The sequence below is a fragment of the Chiloscyllium plagiosum genome, chromosome 12 (assembly GCF_004010195.1).
Source record: "Chiloscyllium plagiosum isolate BGI_BamShark_2017 chromosome 12, ASM401019v2, whole genome shotgun sequence".
Lineage (NCBI taxonomy): Eukaryota > Metazoa > Chordata > Chondrichthyes > Orectolobiformes > Hemiscylliidae > Chiloscyllium > Chiloscyllium plagiosum.
Window position 1 is genome coordinate 33,415,262 of NC_057721.1, and position 21,073 is coordinate 33,436,334.

General features: G+C 37.0%; 1 protein-coding gene across 1 annotated transcript in view; it reads right to left on the reverse strand.

The window, feature by feature from the left end:
- gap43 (growth associated protein 43) overlaps positions 1–21,073 on the reverse strand; it is a 262,147-nt gene that overhangs the window by 184,449 nt on the left and 56,625 nt on the right. Inside the window, exon 2 of the mRNA XM_043700771.1 lies at positions 2,822–3,407. Coding sequence (XP_043556706.1) covers positions 2,822–3,407 — 586 coding nt within the window. The remainder of the gene's footprint in view (positions 1–2,821; positions 3,408–21,073) is intronic.

Consider the following 21,073-nt stretch of genomic DNA (forward strand, 5'->3'; position numbering starts at 1 on the left):
CAATGGAATGTACAAAATAAACAAGGCTACACACCCATTTTAAAACTATATCAACTTTTTGCTCTTTTATTTCAACCAATATACGTTCGGAATATTGTGCCAAAGTTTGCAACCAGAATTTGAGTTGAAATGGCTGCACACTGAATGAGGAACACAACTTTTTATGGTTCATTGTGGTTTGCACTCAATTTGCGGACTTATAAACAGATTGTTAAAAAATAATAGGCATTAAGTGTACTCTAAATTCTATGCACTCCACAAACATGTTTGTAACAGCTACAGAACATATGGCCTAAAGGCTGTTATAGATACTTGTTACCCAGCTAAGATTTTAATGTCTCATAGGTTGAGTTTCTTGGTTCTTGGCTTAGATGGCTTGTAAACTTTTGTATGGCATGCACATGTTTGGAAATGTTCAAATAACTTGCATTTATCTCAGATGGGACTTTTAATAACAGCCCATTTTAAAAAGATAGAGAAAAATAAATTAAGAGTCTCACAAGCACATCAAAACACTAGCAGTTGTGTATAATTAATTGGCCTTCATTCACTTTTTGGATGTTTTCAGTCAAACTTCATGTTCACTATAAATACATTTCACAGTTTGTTCAGGGACTGGAATCATACCTTTATGCAAATGGTATAGTATTAAAACATACTCCTGTGGTAGTCGAAGCCAGATTAATTAGTTCTTGCTGAAGCCAACATGAAACATTATTCTAGCTATGACTGTCCTTTTTGCTATTTAATTCCAGTTATAATGATGAACAATTTTCGAATCAAGGAATAATATTGTGAGGCCTTTCTGATCACTCAAAGTATCTTTGAAAAAGTGTATAGTTTAAGGCATAAATTAGAACCTTAAACACTCAACTTGCTTGCGCTGTTTATTGTTATAAAAAATAAAGTAAAAGTACCCATTGCCAAATGACAGCTGGTAACAACAGCCTTTAAAAAAAACAGGTGGTCAATTATTCACAACTGAGAAAGCCAGCTGCACAGAATCTGTTATGAAAAAATGTCCCTCTCATGGTGCTGTTCACTCAGGTAGCAAAATGTGTAAAATGTTACTTTCCTGAGTGTGCCAATGCTGAAATTCTCCAAATTAAGCACAATTCAAACAAAATCACAAATTCTACCAAGGCTCACCACTGTCTCCTTTCCTGCTCATACGTGGAAATATGTGTGAGTACACATCTCTGTCAAACAGCTGGCAAAATATGTTTTGCTTTGCAGAGATTTCTGGTCTCAACCTGGAAACTAGATGGATACTGACGTCAGATCAGACCAGATTACAGTCTTCTGCTAGAGATGCCCTGTTTAGAATTGTCCATATCCTTAATTCAAATCAACATTTTGGAATTTCTCAAAAAATAATTGAGGAGGGTTGCTCAAGCAATAGAATACACACTAAAGACGATGTGATTCCCTTGATTTATCTATTCTATTTTGGAATCAGATACAAAGTCTCAGTCATTTGTTGATTTTAGTAATTGATTGTTCTCAATATTTTATAGGATTTTTAGTCAAACTTCATGGTCAGTATAAATAAATTTCATGGTTGTTTGGGAACTTGAGACATATTGTCTTATTGCAAACTATACAGCATTAAAAGTATCTTACATATTAGTTATGATCTTCGAAGTGGAGGCTTTTGAGTTCAATGGAACCAAATATCTACTGGCCAGGATGACTTATATATGGCTGCTCTGTTCATTGAATTTATACTACTGTACTTACACATGCATATGAAAAAAATTCAATCCAGTTACTGAGCTCATATTAAGGATGATAAATCACCCTAATTCCTTATTATTCATGTAATACTGTATACATGCATTTGTTTTCCATGTTTTAGCTGTTGGAGTGTATGTAAAGTGGCTGATTATGTGGGAGCTTTCCGAAGAAAATGGGAAAATAGGTTACAATGAATAGTAACAGCTGGTTGAAACTGGAACATCACAGTAGGTAATGTCAGAGATCACATACAGCTTGTAGGCTAATTTCAAATTCTCATAGATGTAAATTTAGACCAGCTTCTGAAACACAGTGGGTTAATAAGGAAAAAAAGTTAAAAATGATTAATGGACCACCTTTAAGGCATCATTTTATTCAAAACAATTCAGTTGTTGTGAGATTTTACATACTAATGCTTGTCTCTTACCTGGCTTTGCAATGTTTTTAATAGTCTTGGACATCTTATGAAAAGTTTGGATGGGGTCAAACAACCACTGCAATACTTCAAACCTGATCTGTTTCATTTCACAGAGCAAAAGCATAAAACTGCAAATCCTTAATTCAAACTGGTAGTGTTGTTACAATTACATGGGACATTTTATACTTACACATATGTTTGTCTTTCAAATGCATGCACATATGAAAATGAATACATTACATAATTGTTTTTGGCTCCACAGTTAAGGCTGACTCAAAAATTTAGATAACAATTAAGCTGTTGCATAGATATATTTATCATATTAAAGTGTTAACTAAATATTCTGGATGTAATATGCTTTGAAGAAGAAATTTCTAACATTCAGTTTCCAATAGTTTTCATATATGAGTTTATTATGAATTTGGTAGTAATGATTCGCCTCTTAAAGAAAAGCTTACTATTGATGAAACAACAGTATCATCAACAAAACATGATGTTAAAGAATGTTTCTGCATTGATAATTGGGAAAATTAACTAAAATCGCTGTGTTATTATAGTTTTAATGTTGACCAGAAGTAAAATAGTAGTTTGATTTTTCTTTATTTTTCTCACAGATTTTATAGCTTAAGGTGTTTTCAGTTAAAAAAAAAGTTTTGTCTTTCTTACCTGTTTTCTCTGGTGCTGTGCTACTAGCAGCTGTCTCAGTTTGAGCCTTTGTTGCTTCTTCACTAGCCTCAATATCAGGCACTTCTACTGGTTTCTTCTCCTTTTCCTGGCTGGAGGTGACATTCGAAGGTGGAGTACTTTCAGTGGCCGTACTAGCATCACTTCCTGTTTCCTTGGCATCCTTTTCACCATTTGTGGTCTTTTGTTCTGTTGTTGCTGCCGTTGCTTTTTCCGTGGGAGCCTCTTTAGCCTCTGATGCCTTCTCAGCATCAGAGGGGGTTGCTTCAGGATTGCTTGTTGGCTTTTCTACCTCTTCTGTTTTCCCTTCAGAACCAGACACAGTTGGTTCTGTTGCTGTTGGCTCTTCTTCCTTGATGGGCTCTGTTTTTTTAGCGTCATCTTTTTTCTCTGCGCCCTCCACTTTCGTTACCACAGCTGACTCTCCTTTCTTCTCACCCTTGAGCTTTTTCCGTGTTATGTGGCCACGGAAGCTAGCCTGGATTTTGGTGGCAGCCTTGTGAGCCTTGTCTTCAGGTTTGGTAGGCTCTTGCTCAGCTTTCGCATTAGCATCATCATTCTTTTCAGCCTAGAATCAAAGCCACAGGAAAATATAATTGTGAAGTCAAATAGAAAATATTGTGAGTCACTATATTGCCTTATCACTGTTCCAGACACGTACTTAATGCTTCAAACTTCGCACATTTATGATTTTTAAGCCATTGTTTGTTCTATTTTAAATCCAATCTAGATGATTTAATTTAGTACCAATTTCCTTTAACAGCCACAAGGAACCAGAAATACCTAGAATGCCAGAAATAAATGGTTGCAGATGTACTGTCATTTCCAGAATACAATGCAGTTTTCAGTCAATGTCAATCAGACGGTGGTAGACAATTTAGAAGACTATCTAAAGCAGTAAAGCCAGGGGATACCAAGAATTGCTCTAAGATACATATTCATACATTGTATGACTTTATGAATAAAGTTTCACTGAAGTTGGTACATAGATCCCTTTGAATCTTATTTAGGATAGTATGAGAAAGGAATCTCTGATGTAAAATACATTAAAATACACTTAGACTTTTTCTCTGTTGTCAGATGTTTTACTTTTCTAAGTGTCCTGCTTAACAAGCAAGTGAAGAACTGAGTAGGTGGAGCATTCTTATGTAGGAAGATGGAGGCTCAAGCTTTGTCAAATTGGTCCTCTACCCTCATATAAATAATCGTGATGAGATTCTGGTGGTGTTGTGTCTCCAGAGAAAGCTTACACACTGAATGTTTCAATTTCTAGCTTGTGTGCCTTACTATCAGTGACTATCAGCCAAGACCCAGAGGAGGAGGAGGAGTGAGAAGACAGCAGGAGATTGTCTGATCTTGGCTGGCAGCAGTTATTGCCAGCATTCTGGAGCCAGGAGGAACACTTCTGTTTCTTTGGCTTCAATGATTTTTAAAAAATCATATCCACCCTTTCAGTGGGAGCCACTGCTCTGCAACATCCAGTCAATCTTAAAGGATCAAACTTCAAAACCTTTCAGCTCAAAACAAACCTCAAAACAAAAGATTCAAAAACTGGCAGTAAGCTCTCCATTAGTTTATGCAACAGGCCTAGTGCTTGTATTTAATTTCTGCTCATTAAACATGGCTTGACACTATTTCATGCTGCATGCTTTTCAGATGTCTTTGGAGCTTGGCACATTGGACCTTGCTGCGCCTGTTTTACACCACTAAATTTTTTAACCTATACCTTTTACAGTGTCAATTCCTCAAGAAAATGTTATATCATTGCTCTCAGAACTCTAGTCTGGATCTCGACATTAAATTTGCAGTATAAATGTACCCTTAGGATATCAGATACCATGAACCTTCAAACCCCCCCCAAAGAAAACTAAGAATCAGCGACCTTCATTTGTCATCAGATAACAATTTTAGTGTTTCATACGAGCTCCCTTTATTCCAAAGAAAACATGGAAGTGATGGGCAGATCTCTACCTTTATGTTAATATAACAGAATCCATTTATTTTATGCTATTCTTATACTGGAGTCATTGAACATGACAGGCACAGTCACTCTCATGAAGAATGGTGTGTAGATACAAAAGAATCCTGCATCTTTTATTCACTTTCAGATGCATTAGTTAAGCAGTAATGAGTGGCACACCTCAGTGTTGATATCAAAGTCTCGCATCTTCACTTTCAGAGAGATTAGAAAAGGCAGTTGGGATTTCATATTTGTGTAGTATCAAACAGCTTCCTTGCCTTTACTAGTTGTAGCAATATGAAATTTATGACCGTAGAAGTAGGTTTTCATGTCAAGATCATTGTATTGGGAGATTTAAGAATAAATTGATAAATCACTTCAGAAATTAATTTTAAAAAAGGGAAATTATGCAATTCAAATTAAATTAATAATTGACAATGTAGTCTCCTCTACACTGAGAGGTCAAGTGCAGACTGGCGGCTGCTTTGCAGAACATCTACATCATTCTTGTAAACCTATGTTGTACCTCTTCCCAGGCTAATATATCCTTCAAACTGCCCAACTCTGCTCCCAGTACTGCAAATGGGGTCTAACAAGGAATATATAAATCACTAAGTGCAGGGTTCATACATTGACCACTAGGGAACTAAACGGATTTTTTTCCAATTGAGAAATCACTGTTAACAAGTCTGTTACCTATCATTCAGTTAACATTTATATCCATGTTGCTATTGTCCTCCTTATTCCATGAATTCTTATTTTGTTCATGTTTGTTGCAAGACATTTTATCAAATGCTGTTTTGTGGTTCAAATATATTATAATCTTCTCACACTCATTAACTCTCTCTATAATCTCATTAGAGATTAGTGTGTTAGTTAAACAAAATTTGCCCTTAGTGAATTTGTGTTGCTTTCCTTAATTATCCCATATTGTCCAAAGGTCTGTCAATTTTTTCCCAAATCATCACTTTGAAGTGATTCTCCACCATTGAGGTTATGCTAACTGGCCTAATGTTGCTGGGCTTGTATTTATATGATTTTGTTTGGAATAGAGTGTAGCAAGTATAAATAGTTTTGGCATACCTAAAGGATCCACATTTTCACAATTGACATGCTATTTGTACTGTGTATGTTTAGATTCATGTCTTTAGTTCTGAGGGCCTGCAGTGATAGTGGGACAGGTTTGTGATGGCCTGATGGCCTGTGGCAGCGAGAGCAAGATACAGGGGCTTGCGGCAGCAGTCAGAGCACATTCCGATGGGTTGCAGCAGAAGAGGGGACTGAGTTCCGAGGACCTGCAGTGGCAGAAGGACCAAGTTCTAAGGGAATGCAACAGCAGAGGAAGCATATTACGATAGCCTGCAGCTGCAGCAATATGAAGACTTGAGGTGCTGGGGAGGAAGGCACATCTACCTTATGGAGATAAGGCTACTTCATGGAAATATGACTACCTTATGGAGATAAGGCTTTTAGATCTGGATGCTTCACCCTTTCTTGTTGGTTTATATTTCTGCTTTTGTTTGTTTTTTAATTTTTTTTGTATCTTAGATTCTGTCACTGACCTTTATGAGACATGTTCTCTCTTCAGCATTGTCATGTTTTCCTTAATCATGAGTTTTTCTTTTCCTTGGAAGGTATCATGGATAGTGCTATCAAGAAGAACTTGTCAAGGAATAAACTGCTTACTGTCTTAGTTTGCATTCCATTAGGACCACCCAGTTTCTGACCTTACTTCAGCCCTGGTTCAAATTTGGACAAAAGAGCTGAATTCCATAGAGTGACTGCCTTTGTAACACATCAAGGTTCCTTTGATGATGCCTTCCAAACCTGTGATCTCTATGATCTGGAAGGACAAAGGCAGCAGATGCTTTGGAACATCACCATCTGCAAGTTACCCTCCAAGTTACACCCTATCCTAAGTTGGAATTTTATTACTATGCCTTCATTATTGTTGGTGAAAATCCTACACAAGGAAATCTTTTCCTCAGAATACCATGGGTATCCTTACACCCCAAGGCTGCATCTCACCAGCAACATCTACAGGGCAATTACTGGATGGGCAATAAATGCTGATAAAGACAATGACACCTACATCCCATGAATGAATAATAAAAATAAAATCTAAAAGATAAAATTCATCCATTCTTCCCCCTTGCCTAAATGTACCTAAATATTTTATGTCTAAATACATTTAATAACCAGAACTGCGCTTCTTTGAGTTAGAGACAAAAAAAATTCAGTTGATGGAATCCAAAGTAGACAGGCAGGAGGCTGGAAGAACACAGCAAGCCAGGCAGCATCAGGAGGTACCTAAAGAAGGTTTACACCCAAAACATCGACTTCTACACCTCCTGACGCTGCCAGGCTTGCTGTGTTCTTCCACCCTCCTGCCTGTCTACTTCTTTGAGTTAGACCTGTGCGATTGCGACATCATGTTTTCACTTATCTATCAGTGCTGTAACTCAGTAGCTTATTTATCACAGTCAGTGTGATAAATAACCTTAATTTAGATTTTATTACGTTCCCCTTTACAGTGAACACACCTGTTACCTTCCAATTTCCTATTCTGTTCCTATTTGTCTCTCACAATATTCTTTGCACCTTGGTATTCCTCTTAGTTTTACATCATGGCTCCGAGACCACTGCCAAATCTGTTTAACCCACCAAACAGAATTCACTAATCACCCTGCAAAGTAATTGATCCTGCATCTGCAGTCTATTTCCCCCATAACTCCTCATAATCACAAGAATCTAAAGCCCTTCCTTCTGTACCATTTTCCCAGTCAAAGATTTATCTTCCTAATTCTAAACTCACTTGTGGATGATACTAGGAATAATCCAGAGCTGAAAACTTCAGTAGTCCTTACTTCTACCTGTGTTGTTGATATCAATGTGGATGAAGCCTGTTAACTCTCCCATCTCATTGTACTCTTCAGCCAGTCAGTTACACCCTTATCTTTGGCATAAGGATGGCAACATACCACCCTGAATTCCCGTCTGCAGCCACTGAACTACCCATCTGTTTCTGTCCTGAATCTCTTAACAATATTGATCTTTCAGTCTTCATGTTGCAGTAAACTTGGTAAATGATGTTAATAGCCAAAGAATACAGTAGTGGCAAATTTTAATATGGTATATGTCAGGAAATTAGAAGTACACATAAAACAAGTGTAATACAGTAATCATGGGTGACTTCATTCTGCTATAAATCTAAAGAGTACCAATGCAGGGGAGGATAGATATTTGGAATGTTTGAGATGTTGAGTGGAATTGATGAATTGTTGACTGTTGAGGAATCAACCAGAGAACAGGCTACTTTACATATAGCATTGTGTAATGAGAAAGGACTAATTAATAAACATTGTAAAAGATCCTTTAGGGAGCTGTGAACATAATTTTTTTTTCATTAAATTGGAATTATATAGTTCAATCCAAAATTAGGATCTTAAACTAAATAAAGGGGACTATGAGATATGAGGGGGAATTTGGCAATATTAGACTGAGAAAATAGAATAAAAGGTGTGATGTTAGATAGACAATAGCTAATATCTCAAGATGTGTTTTGTGATAAAGATGTATTCTTTTAAGTCACAAGAATCTAACAGAAAAAAAATAGTCAACTGTGGCTAGCAACAGACGTTGGAGATTGTCTACGGTCAAACTGAGGAAGCTGATAAATTTCCAATACAAGTAGTAAGCCTGAGGAGTGGGAGCAATTAAAATTCAGAAACAGAGAACCAAGAAGCTAATTTAAACAAAAGGAGAATTAAATTTGAATGTAAACGAGCAAGAGCCACAAAAAGGACTAGTCACATTCATTTTGGGTATCATCAGAGTCATCAATGAACTGTGAATTTAGATAGCTCATTTACAGACCATTTTTACACTTTGAGTGTATCAATTCAAAGAATAAACAGTAACACAGTTTTGTGCTTTAAACAAGATAACATACTCACTTTTTTAATTGAACTATTGCTGTAGTTATTCAGACAGTTTCACAGATTAATTTATGGCACAGAGAGGTAATTTGGCCCATTATGTCTGCACAGATTGAAGAACTGACTGTACTAATCCTGTTTTCCAGCTTCTGGCCCATGGCCTTCAAGCATATGGCAACACAAGCGAATATCTAAGTAGTGCTTAAATGTTATGAAAGTTTCTGACCCAATCATGTTTTCAGACTCATGCCAGCCCCAAGTTAAAAATTTCTCTTCAACTCTACTCTTAGCCTTCTACCTGTTACCTTAAACCTGGACCTCTTGATTCATGATCCTTATACTAATGGAAAATGTGCCTTCCTATCCATCCTCTTTATGCCTCTCATGTCGCCTCTCACTCTTTGCTGCTCCAAGGAAAACAACTCCAATCTGTCCATTCTTTCCTCATAACTGAAAGATTCTAGCTGAAGTAAATCCCTCCGCATTCTCTCTAGAACACTCCCATCCTTCCTGTAATGTCGTGACTAGAACTGCATGTAGTACTCCAGTCATTGTTTATATTTTCTACAGTTCCAATATATTTTCCTTGCTCTTGTATTCTGTGCCACAACTAATAAAGGCAAGTTTCCCAAACTCCTTCTTGACCACTTACTTGCCCTTCAGGGATCTATGGGTTTGCACATCAAGGTCCCTCTGATCTTCACTAGCTTCCAGGGACTTGCCCATTATAGTGTAATAGCTTGCTGAGTTAACTCTCCCTAACTTACCTAATTTACTTAAGTTAATTTATCCTACACATTTCTGCATTGAATTCCATATGCCATGCTTTGCCCACCTGACCAGTCCTTCGACGTCCTCCTGCTTTTATAGCTATCATCCTCACCATTTAGCGCCTGACCATTTCATGTCATCCATAAACTTCTTGATCATGCCTTCCACAGGCAGGTCCAAATCATTAACGTACATCACAATAAGAAAGGGCCTGGCAGCACCTTACTGGAAATAGAGTTTGAGCCACATAGGCATCCTTCTACTATCATCCTTTGTTTCCCACCTTTCAGCCAATTTTGGATGCAGCCCAGAGTGTTGAAAGCAATTATCTCTCTAAGCTTGCGATTCTGCTTACTCCAGTCATTGCACAAATGCATTGACATTCAGATCCAGAAGCTGCTGTTGCATATGGACCTCGGCGGGTCCAGCAGCTGCAGGATAAATGAGAGAGAATAGCACGAGATGGTTGTGTTTAGGTAAATGATCACCAATGACCGAAAATGGTGGAAGAGCCATAATGGTCTAAATGACCTACTCTTCTTCCGAAGTTTCTACATTCCTTAGCATCAACGGGCTTCATATTCACTTGGTTGTCTTGTTAATTTATACAACAAGAAGGTCAGTTGTCAAAGTGCTTGCTGATGCAGTAAAGTTTACATTTCTGAGATTAATCTTGGGGTCAAATTAGAAAAGACCTGAAATCGCACTCAAACTAAAAATTGCATGCAATGGAAATAAGAATTTACTTAGATTCCCTTAAATTCCTTTAAAACATCTGTCTTATAATTTCACAAAATCTATTTGCACAAAAGGAACATTTCATTAACATGTAAAACCCTTAATCCTCATGAAATATCAGAATATCTGATGTTTATTTCTCCCGTTGTTCGTATTCTGCATTTATTTTCCATCCCAGTTAGTTTCTATCACTTTCTCAGCTCATTTCAATTGTTTGCCTCTATCGCAGCTCAATAAAAGAGGACTGATAGGCAAACTATTACTATTGTATGTTCATCATCACATATCTCATTATTGCTTTGGACTCAAAAAGGATTATTTCTACTCTAATTTGGAAAAAAAAATTAAATCAGCAAACCTCTGTTCTTCAGTACATTTCTGAATACCAACAAATTGAAAAATACCCAAGATGTAAAATAGTTCATTTTAAAATCTCCTTACAATTGTCGGAAAAATTCAGCACAACGGATCATAGTGAAATTAACAAGCCGTTTATTAAACAAAGCGATATCATGGAAGAGAAATTGACAAGGCTGACACAGAACTGATTCTCTGCACAGATGGCCAGAATGCTCTTCCCAGAACAGAAGGTGCAGGCATGCTTTTTTGGGGTACAACACAAAGGCGATAATTGTAAAGGCTCTACGGTCTGTTCCCCGGGACGCACACCGAGATGAACATCAACTGCGCCTGGAGGATCATCAACTCGGTGAAGAACACTGTCTGGGTGGTCCGAAACCTGTTGATCTTCCAGCTGAAGGAGTTGACCCCGACTGAGTGTTGCAGACTGGCACATTCCAAGGTCCAGGACTACGTGTTGAGGGACGCGCTGAAGCTTGGGGCAGCTGTTGCCAAGGCGTGGTGGGGAAAAACCATTGTGTAACATCTGCCTACCTAAGAAGAACATGGGGCCCACCCAGTCATTTGGGCTCTGCTGATGCCTCAGCTAAATATATGGACATATGATTGAAAAACATGCAGACCTGTATATAAAAATGATAAATTCTGATTTCTGTTTGTAAATGTTTACGTATGTATGGCATGACCAACTGTACAGACCATCAAATTATTTTATGAATAAAGTATATTTTTGAAATAAAAAAGATAATTGTAAAGTAGTTACAGTACAATGGTGAAAATTGTAAAGCAATTAAAACAAGAATAAACTGGATGGAAGTTAATCAAGCATCCGGCAGTAACAATTCATTTGTAATTGACACAGGAGATTCTAGCCATCTCCGTGAGTGGGTGAGAATGGTTTCTGGAGGAATCTTCATTGTATTTCCCATCCGCGCAAATATGTGTAAATGTCCCTTCTCCTGGCATTCAAATGTGTCCATTGTGTTCCTCCTACGAGCGAAGTCTTCCAGGGTCTCTCGATCTGCCTCTTTTTTGATGTGGTATTGGTTTCAATGGGCAATAAGCATGCCCTTAGGGTACTGGGACCGCAGTGCTAATCGAGGCTGGGAGCTTTACTGTGAAGGTTGTTTGGGAAGTGTATTCTCTGGTCTGGGAATAGCTTGGCCATGTCTGGTTTCTTTGTTAGCCTGCTTGGCCAAGACTGGGGCAATGTGGGTGTGTTCTGTATGTGTTGGCAGACTTGATTTCTGTGTTTTGCAGGCCAGCTTCTATGGTTTTTTTATGTGGCCATACTGTGGGTGGGCAGGGTGGCAGATCTTTTTCCCACACAATCAATAGAAAAACATTTCTGTGTAAACTTCTATTCTCTCTCTTGCAAACGGAAGTATTCTCTGGTTTGATTGTATATTCTGATTGTTTTACCTCGTTTTAATTTATAACCAATTTTTCCAAATGATCTTGCATTCAATAGACTTACACGTGCTCCATACAGCTCAAACAATTTTATCCACAACGTTCCAAAAATGCAAACAGAAAACAGCACAGAGAGCAGGGAAACTGATGAGATTTAAACTAGCAGCCAAAGGACTGAATAGGAGAGGAGAGTTAAAGAAGACAAATGCAGTTACAAATCACACATGAAAAAATACAACAGAGAAAAGAAAGGTTATTTTAAGAGAGAGTGCATAAAATAAGACTCCACACTCCTACTAATTTTCAGTTTCAGGAAGATTGCTTGCCAGTAATTGATAATTGTCAGATTGTTTAAGGTGTACTTACAATACTAATGGCCAATCCAAAATATCTATTGCTACTGTGAGGATTATGTCTCTTTATTGTGTTCTTAAAAACCATGGACTGAAATGAGACAAAACTTTTTTTAAAAAATGTGTTTGAAAGAGTGGCTGCATTTTTGAAAGCAAGTGACCTGATACCCAGGGCAAGCATTGCAAACAAGTCTTTGACAATCAGTGAATTAGAGACCATCTGGACCAAGTTCTGATTAGAAACAAGCAGTTAATTGTTGTGTTCTAATGGCAGTAATCAATGACAGTGTCTTTATGCTTGCTAAGAACTGTGTGATTGGTTCTCAAATGGTTAAGCAGTTTGGAACTGGAAACAAGTTGCAGAGACAGAGAGTGTGAGGAAAAGAAATGTACAGATCTGCTCCCAGTCCAGAAGCTGTTTGGTCTCCGCAATCAAAAGCTCAGTTTAAACCTGAAGAAAACCAATTATTTTTCTTACAGCAATTGCTATGAGCTGTGACTTTTGAATTGATAAATCAGAGGCATATTACAAGTGAATCATTCACTCTGTGTTTCTCAGAGAACTTTGGGTATCTGAACAAGGGAGCTGGCCAGCTGAATAAAGATGATCTCAACGTCTGAACTGAGAAGCAAAGATAACTGGACCGATTTTCCAGCTTTTTTACCTCCACCAATAATCCATTTCCCTGTGTTTTTTTCCTGTGTGTGTTAAGGGGGAGTTTGTGAGATGATTAGAGTTTTGGTTAGTAGTATTATATTTGTTTATCTGTAGCTATTGTCTAATTACTTGTAATAAACACTAACCGTTAGTACAGAAATTTGGAACGTATTTTGTCTCAACTGGAATCAGCTAAATCCAGGTATTGTGTATATTTTTTAAAAAAACTTTAACATTTGATATGATTCCAAGAATAGCAGGGTTTAATTTATAGCACAGTGGGTTGTGACGTTACCTTAAGTTGCACCAAGCAAATATAGCAAATGCATACTTTTCTAATGTATTCCTATGGCAAACCAGACAGCATGATGCAACGCTTACAAAACTAACAGAATGCTGTAGCAAATTTTGGCTTTTCATATTTTACAGCACATGGACAATTCACATGAAGTTGTTGGACCATTTTTATTTGTACATAGCAGTGACTTATATTTAGACAGCAAAATCTGACCATTATGTTTCTGTGTAACTCTATAACAACTGTGCTACCTTGTCTTTGATTATAATTAATGGATATATAATCATTAAGTTACAATAATAGTGACCTATGCACATTTGTTAATTCAAGAGGAAAGATATGTTGAGATTAAATGTTTCACTTTCCAAAAAACATTGTCTCAGTATACTATATTTTATACATTAACAATCTAATTCAGGTTTTAAGACAATACTGTTAATGCAGTACTTGGAGCATTATGACAAATCACATACAAGAAAATACAACAGAGAAAAGAAAGCCAGAGTGGCAATAATCTTTATTATGATGCATATAAATGTTACTCTACTCATAAGCTTCTGACAGCCAATGAAATATCTGGTAACTAGAAAGAATGAAGAAAATAATTAGCAAATTTTGACTTTTAGATATTGTTAGAGATTTTATATGATATACTTTTGTACATTTACTAATCCACTGCAGTTTTGCTTTTCCAAAACACTTTCCAAAGTACATCTTATGCTGAAGTAATCCTGCAGCAGAAAGACTAACCCAATAATCTAATGTCAGAGTGGTGTGATCTTTTATGCAGTATTATTAGGCATTAGTCAAATAGCCTACCAACAATAGCATGTATTACAGGAACTATCACACTTATGAGATCATGCTTAATGCCCTTTCGACAAGAGATCAGTAGAATACATTATTGCACATTTAACCAGGTTTATGAGCTTAAAAGTGAGCTCATAAAGTTAATAGAGAGCCTATTTAAGTGTCTATGATTTGCTATCATTCTATATTACCGTAATGTCACAGAATTGCCTAAAAATGTGCTCCCTAAAAACAGGGGAATAGAAACAGAGTAGGTAATTCATTGCCTTGAGCTTGCTCTATCATTCAGTTAGATCCTGGTTGATCTCTACTTCAACAACAGCAGCAGCTTACTCTTCAAAATTATCTTTATCATAGTGATATGCCCCACTCCATCCATCCACTTTTACTCCATATTTCTCAATATCCGTATCTAATTTATCACAGTCCCTAATTGTATCCAAAGCATTTTGAAAGTGTGGGAGTAGGGAGTTTCAGATTTTTTGGGCTGGATTTTAGCATTTGGGAACAGAGACTTCTGGGTGTGAGTTTTGTTTATTCCTGAAGATGGGATGGGCATGGTGATTGGGGCAAGGGAGATAGTAAAGTTGCATGGAAACAGCATCATAAAGGGAGACATGTGGAGCTGGGGTGAGTGTGGGCAGTGCTCCAGCCTGGTCTTTTTCAAAATAAAACATTCATGGAATGTAGGCATCACTGGTTAGGCTACCATTTATTGTCCATCCTAATTAAAAGATGTTAAGATTCAACCACATTGCTGTGGATCTGTTGTACATGGAAGCCAGACTAGATAGCGATGACAGTTTCCTTCCCAAAAGAACATTAGTGAGTCAGATGGATTTTTAAAAATGACAATTGACATGGGTTACATAGTCACCTTTCAATTTTTAATTCAAGATTTTTATTGAATTTAACTTCCACCATCTGCTATCATGGCATTCAAATTAAGAACCCCAGAAACTTCTATAATTTTTTTAATCCAGTGACAATACCACAAGCCAATTGTCTCCCTACAGTCTATCTGGGCTCCACAGTAACCTGGACCACCCTGTAGAGGGGATCTCTTCATTCTATTAGCAGTAAAGGCCTTTTTACAAAAAAAAATGTTGCTTTTAAAAAGGGGCTCTATTTTTGGGCAAACCCTCCCTCCCCTCCCTTCACTTTAAGAGCATCCTGTAACTGCTTTCAAAACTAAACTGTCTGTTATGGCCCTCCAGCTTAAAAAGCTGTTCCATCATTCATGATTTGTCAGCTAGCCTGACTTAGCTGATCATTATGAGACCAATTCAGGGTAAAGCACAGATGAGTGACTGTCTTCACATAGTGGTTTTCAGAACAACATTTGAGAATGACAGTAAGGCCCTTGTAGCCTACAGAAAAAAATAACTTGCCAGTTTGTGTAAAACAATTCCTTCTCAATTTAGTTCTTGAATTGACTCACTGTAAATTTAAGATTGATTAAACCAAAATATTTTAAGAATAGACATTATAATAAGGAAGAGAAGAATAAAACTAAAAAGATAAAGGGCTGAATCTATCAAAAAATGACTGAGTAGAATTTCATTTATATGTATCATGAAGAAGATCATGACACTATTGGCACTTGTTGATTCTACCTGTGCTAGTGTACAATTGATGCTGAATGACAGCACTACCTTGAATCTTGAACTGAATAACTTCTAATGTTAATGACTAATATATATGCTGAGACAATAACTTTTTTGGAAAGTAAAATGCTTAATATCTCTCAAACAGTTTTCCTCCTCTTGAATTAACAAGCTTGCATAAGTTCACCGACAAAGTCTTATTCTAACTAAATGATTATATGTCAATTAATTATAATCAAAGACAAGGTAGCACAATTGTCTATAGAGTTAAACAGAAATTTGGCAAATTTCTTGAAGGATGTGCCTCTGAGAGTCCTAGAAAGTTTTCTCATGCTACCTTCCTGAGCTTGCTTCATTATCTATGTACCATGCTGCCATTGTACCTTAGTTATTGTATTTTCCCACTCACTACAGGTGGAGTAAAGGACACCGTCAGGACCTGCCAGGATTCCTGGTGCCAATGCCAGCATTATTTTTAATCCTAGCCATGCATCTAGTCCAATGCTCGAAACAGATTGTTTTATTTGCTTGTACATGTTGGCCATGGTTCATTGGCATCTCACTTTCCCAATGGAGATGCAGCTGTCCTACTGGACAGGAAGTGCACATGGTCATTGCCCATGGAGCATGCTACGAGATAATGGTGACTGATGGAGGGTTGGGGAAGTAAGCCGCAAGCTGGAGTTGCCTGGTAACTGCTTTGAGTTTCATATTGCCAAAACTTTGTTATCTAGTTACGGTGCAGAGGGCAAGAGAGAATGGGGAACTGTATATCAATGAGGCAGGATCAAGTTTTACTGAGGATAGTAAAGCTTGCCAACAGACCTCTTGCCACTCATGAGCAAGAGTACCATCTTGCTTGGAAAATGGTACCTTTTGTTCTTGGTAGTAGAAATTCCACCCTTGCCATCTCAATTTGCCCACACTGTTCAGTCAATGGGAAGATTCTACACAAAGTAGATGGAAACTGTATCAAGATTCTAAAACTATCTATGTATCAAAAACAGAAACTTAACAGGCCTGGCTGCATTGTGAAGAGAAAGCAGAGTTAATTGGACAGTTCTGATGAAGGGTCGCTGGCCCTGAAACATGAACTTTGTTTTTTCTCCACAGTCGCTGCCAAACGAGCTGAGTTTTTCCAGGATTTCCTTTTTTGTTTCTGATTTCACAGCATCTGAAGTTCTTGATTTTATTTTACCATTGAGGTATAAAACCTTACTGAAAATTGAAAAGAACTAAATCTGCACACATTAGGATAGTGACTTGAAACAGTACACAAACAATATTTTACTGACCAATTCCTGCCTGTTTTTCTAAGTGAAACAAATCTCAAGTTACAAGAAGAGAACTAATCGGGTAATCACATAGATTTCTGAGAACTAATTTCTGAAAAATATATAAGCTATAGAATTAGCTTCATAATCTTCACGATATTTTATTAAGTAAGACAGAATTTTAAATATATATTCAAAGTGAATTAGAAATATTGGTTAAAACTAATAAATTGTTCACAGTTCCTATGAAACCCTTGTGCAATGATTCATATAATTAAATTAACAAGATTATTTTAACTGGTATAAAAGGTAACCATTTAAATCCTTTCACCTTGGGCTGTCTGAAAGAACAATCCAGTTAGACATTTATTTCAAAACATTTTTGACTGGTTTAGAATAGAGTGCCATCTTTAGACCTGAGAAAATTCTGCTTAAATTATATCATTATGTTACTGGTAAAGTCTAACAGAACAGCTTGCTAAGAACCAAATGTGTGCATCATAAAATACACGAGAGCGCTGGACAATGACTTCAATATTTGTTGTACAAAGTTAAAAATCTCACATCACCAGATTACAGTCCAACAGGTTTATTTGGAAGCACTAGCTTTTAGAGCACTGCTCCTTCATCAGATGGTTGTGTGATAACATTTGTTGTGATAACATCAGTGTCACAGCTCCAAGCTTTTGTTTCTTTGAGAATTGTTTGCATCAGTTTCTGTGTGGGGTGGGGTTGCTGAACTTCAGCACTTCAAGAATGATATTACATTTAATTTTGAGAAGTGACTGTTGTGCAACAAAATAAAGATTTCAGTTTACTATAATAATCATGATTTGGAGGTGATGGTGTTGGACTCGGGTGTACAAAGTTAAAAATCACACAACACCAGGTTATAGTCCAAAAGGTTTAATTGGAAGCACACTAGCTTTCGGAGCATCGCTCCTTCATCAGGTGATAGTGGAGGGCTCAATCCTAACACACAGAATTTATAGCAAAAATTTACAGTGTGATGTAATTGAAATTATACATTGAAAAATTTATTGTCTGTTAAGCCTTTCATCTGTTAGAATACAGTGATAGTTTCACTTCTTTCATGTGTAAATCACAAAACCTTCTTTTTAAAAAATTGCATTCTCGGGTTAGCTGTTAACAATGGTGATAGTTAGACAATATGTTGAAGGTGTTGGCCCCCTGTGTTCTCTGTCTATGCCATGATGTTTAGATTGATTCTAATCTAAAAAGTGAGATAACGGAGTTTTACATAAATTCATGTAGTGTTTGAGCTCAGAGTTCTAAATGAATGCATGCAGTTTTTGAGCAAAGTCCTATGTAACCCTGCAATGTATAAATTCTGGTATAAATTCTTGTGTTAGGATTGAGCCCTCCACTACCACCTGATGAAGGAGCGTCACTCCAAAAGCTAGTGTGCTTCCAATTAAACCTGTTGGACTATAACCTGGTGTTGTGTGATTTTTAACTACTATAATAATGCTATCCATCAGCAATGTTGGAAATAGATAATCTGATTATTACATTGGAATAGTTTTACTCTAAAAAGCATTGCCTGTCACTCAGATTGTTAGTATGACAATGGGACCAGTAATTAATAATAATGATTATTTATATTTATCATCAAATCACAGATGCTAGGTACTTATCCATCACTAGCAGCAGGAAAAGAAACATAAATGTCTGTCACTATGTATACCTAGTCAAAATACTAAGAGGAGCAGAGGACAAAATAATGTTCTGTTCTTCCAATTCAGTATATCACCATTCATTTAGTAGTTATGTAATTCTAAATTGATTGAACAACTTCTGTTTTTGAAGTCTCCTTTGAATTCCTAATCAGCAATAGAATCATCCAGTTTGGCTTTTGTTAGGAAAGGCCTTCAGGGAAAAGCTAATGAATCAAAACAAATCAAATGTATTAAATTATTCTAATAAACCATCCTGAAAAATATTACCTTCAGTAAGTGATTAACATCACAGATTATTTTAGTGAATCAAGTTGATAGGAAACTTAAATTTACGACATGAGAAAATAATTATGTTCACTGATACTTATTATTTTCATGCCTTTGCCTTGACTTCACTTTGCTTTGGCATATTTCATAAGAAACATTCTCTCAGATTGTTAATGCCAGAGACAACCATTCATCTCCTTGGCTTTACCATAATTGGCTTCCCACTACTATATTGGGAACAATAGATTGTATTACAGGACTAGTAATTCAGTGGTCTGGAGATAAGAGTTCAAATCTAACTATGGCAGCTGGAGAATTTAAATTCAGTTAATTAAATAAATCTGGATTAAAAAGCTATATATCTAACTACCAGACTGTCATAAAATCCCACCTGGTTCACTAATGCACTTATGGCCTATATGTGTCTCCAGATCCACAGTAATGTAGTTGATTCTTGACCTAGAAAACCACTTAGTGGAACTCAACAGCTGTGGCCAGATACAATTACAGTAAATAAAATTAAAACTGGTTGTACTTAGACTTTGGATTCAGATGACAAAATCCTACTGACCCATCACAATAACATGCCAAATTGGGAACTGTTCCATAGAATAGTCAAGAAACATCTAACAGTCACATTCCAGGACTCAGGGGCCATGGAAGATGTATTAATAACATGACCAAATAAGCTGATTATCAACCTGCAAACTCTTCCAAGCATATGCCAATGACAAGCAATAAGTGCTTTCTGGCCAGCCATGCGATGGAAAGAATTGAAGCCTCTACCATTACTATTCATAGCGCAAGATTACACCATGCATGTAAAAGTAGATATCACTATAGAGACTTGAGTAATGTGGACTGACACTGAGTAATCTGTAATACACCACCACCAATGCTATCAAGCCCAAGAACCAACTCAGGTTCAATCAGGATTATAGAAGAATATGTCAAGTGCAACGACAGGCATACTTAAAGATCACCTGAAGCTGCACATCATTACATATTTACCAACCTGCAGAAGAAACACGTTACAGACAGAGAGGAGCAATCCTACAAACAAAAGATAGTTTAAAATCTTTGCAATCCTTCCACATCCAGTTGCAATGGTGCACTATTAAGCAACTAATAAGAGGAGAAATCTTGAATTGTCACCATTTCCAATGCTGATTGATTGCAAAAGACCATGCTAAAACTTCTTCGACCAGAAATGTGCAGTGTATGCTCCAACTCAGCCTACTCCTAAAGTTCAATTCATACAAGCTATTCTTTATCTAATTGCATTCATTATCAGTGAAATGCTTATTTTTGAAACTTCAAATGGCTTCCTTCATACTCTCTAATTTTTATCAGAATTTAGCTCACCACGTTTTGTTTATGGTGACGTTTTATCACATTTTTTTGCAAATACTTTAATATACTTTGTTTTGGGGTACTTATTCTGAACCATTAAAAAGCCATGCTTAGGCCCAAATAGAGTACTGTGAACAATTCTGGTCATTACACTTTAGGAAATGCACAGGAGATTTACTAGAATGGTTCCAGGAATACGGAAGTTTAATTACAAGGTTCATTTGGAAAATCTAGGGTTGTTTTCGTTGGAGCAAAGGAGTTCGACGAAATATTTGATTGCAGTGTATTAGATTACGATCAGCTTCGATAAAGTAGACAAGGAAAAGCTGATCCAATTGGATATTGGTGCAAGCACTGCAGGACAGAGATTTAATGTCTTGGGTATGAGATGCAGGGAGAGCGGATGCGAGCATAAGAGGTACAGTTAGTAAGTTTGCAGATGACACCAAAATTGGAGGTGTAGTGGACAGCAAAGAGGGTTACCTCAGATTACAACAGGATCTGGACCAGATGGGCCAATGGGCTGAGAAGTGGCAGATGGAGTTTAATTCAGATAAATGCGAGGTGCTACATTTTGGGAAAGCAAATCTTAGCAGGACTTATACACTTAATGGTAAGGTCCTGGGGAGTGTTGCTGATCAAAGAGACCTTGAAGTGCAGGTTTATAGCTCCTTGAAAGTGGAGTCACAGGTAGAGAGGATAGTGAAGAAGACGTTTGGTATGCTTTCCTTTAT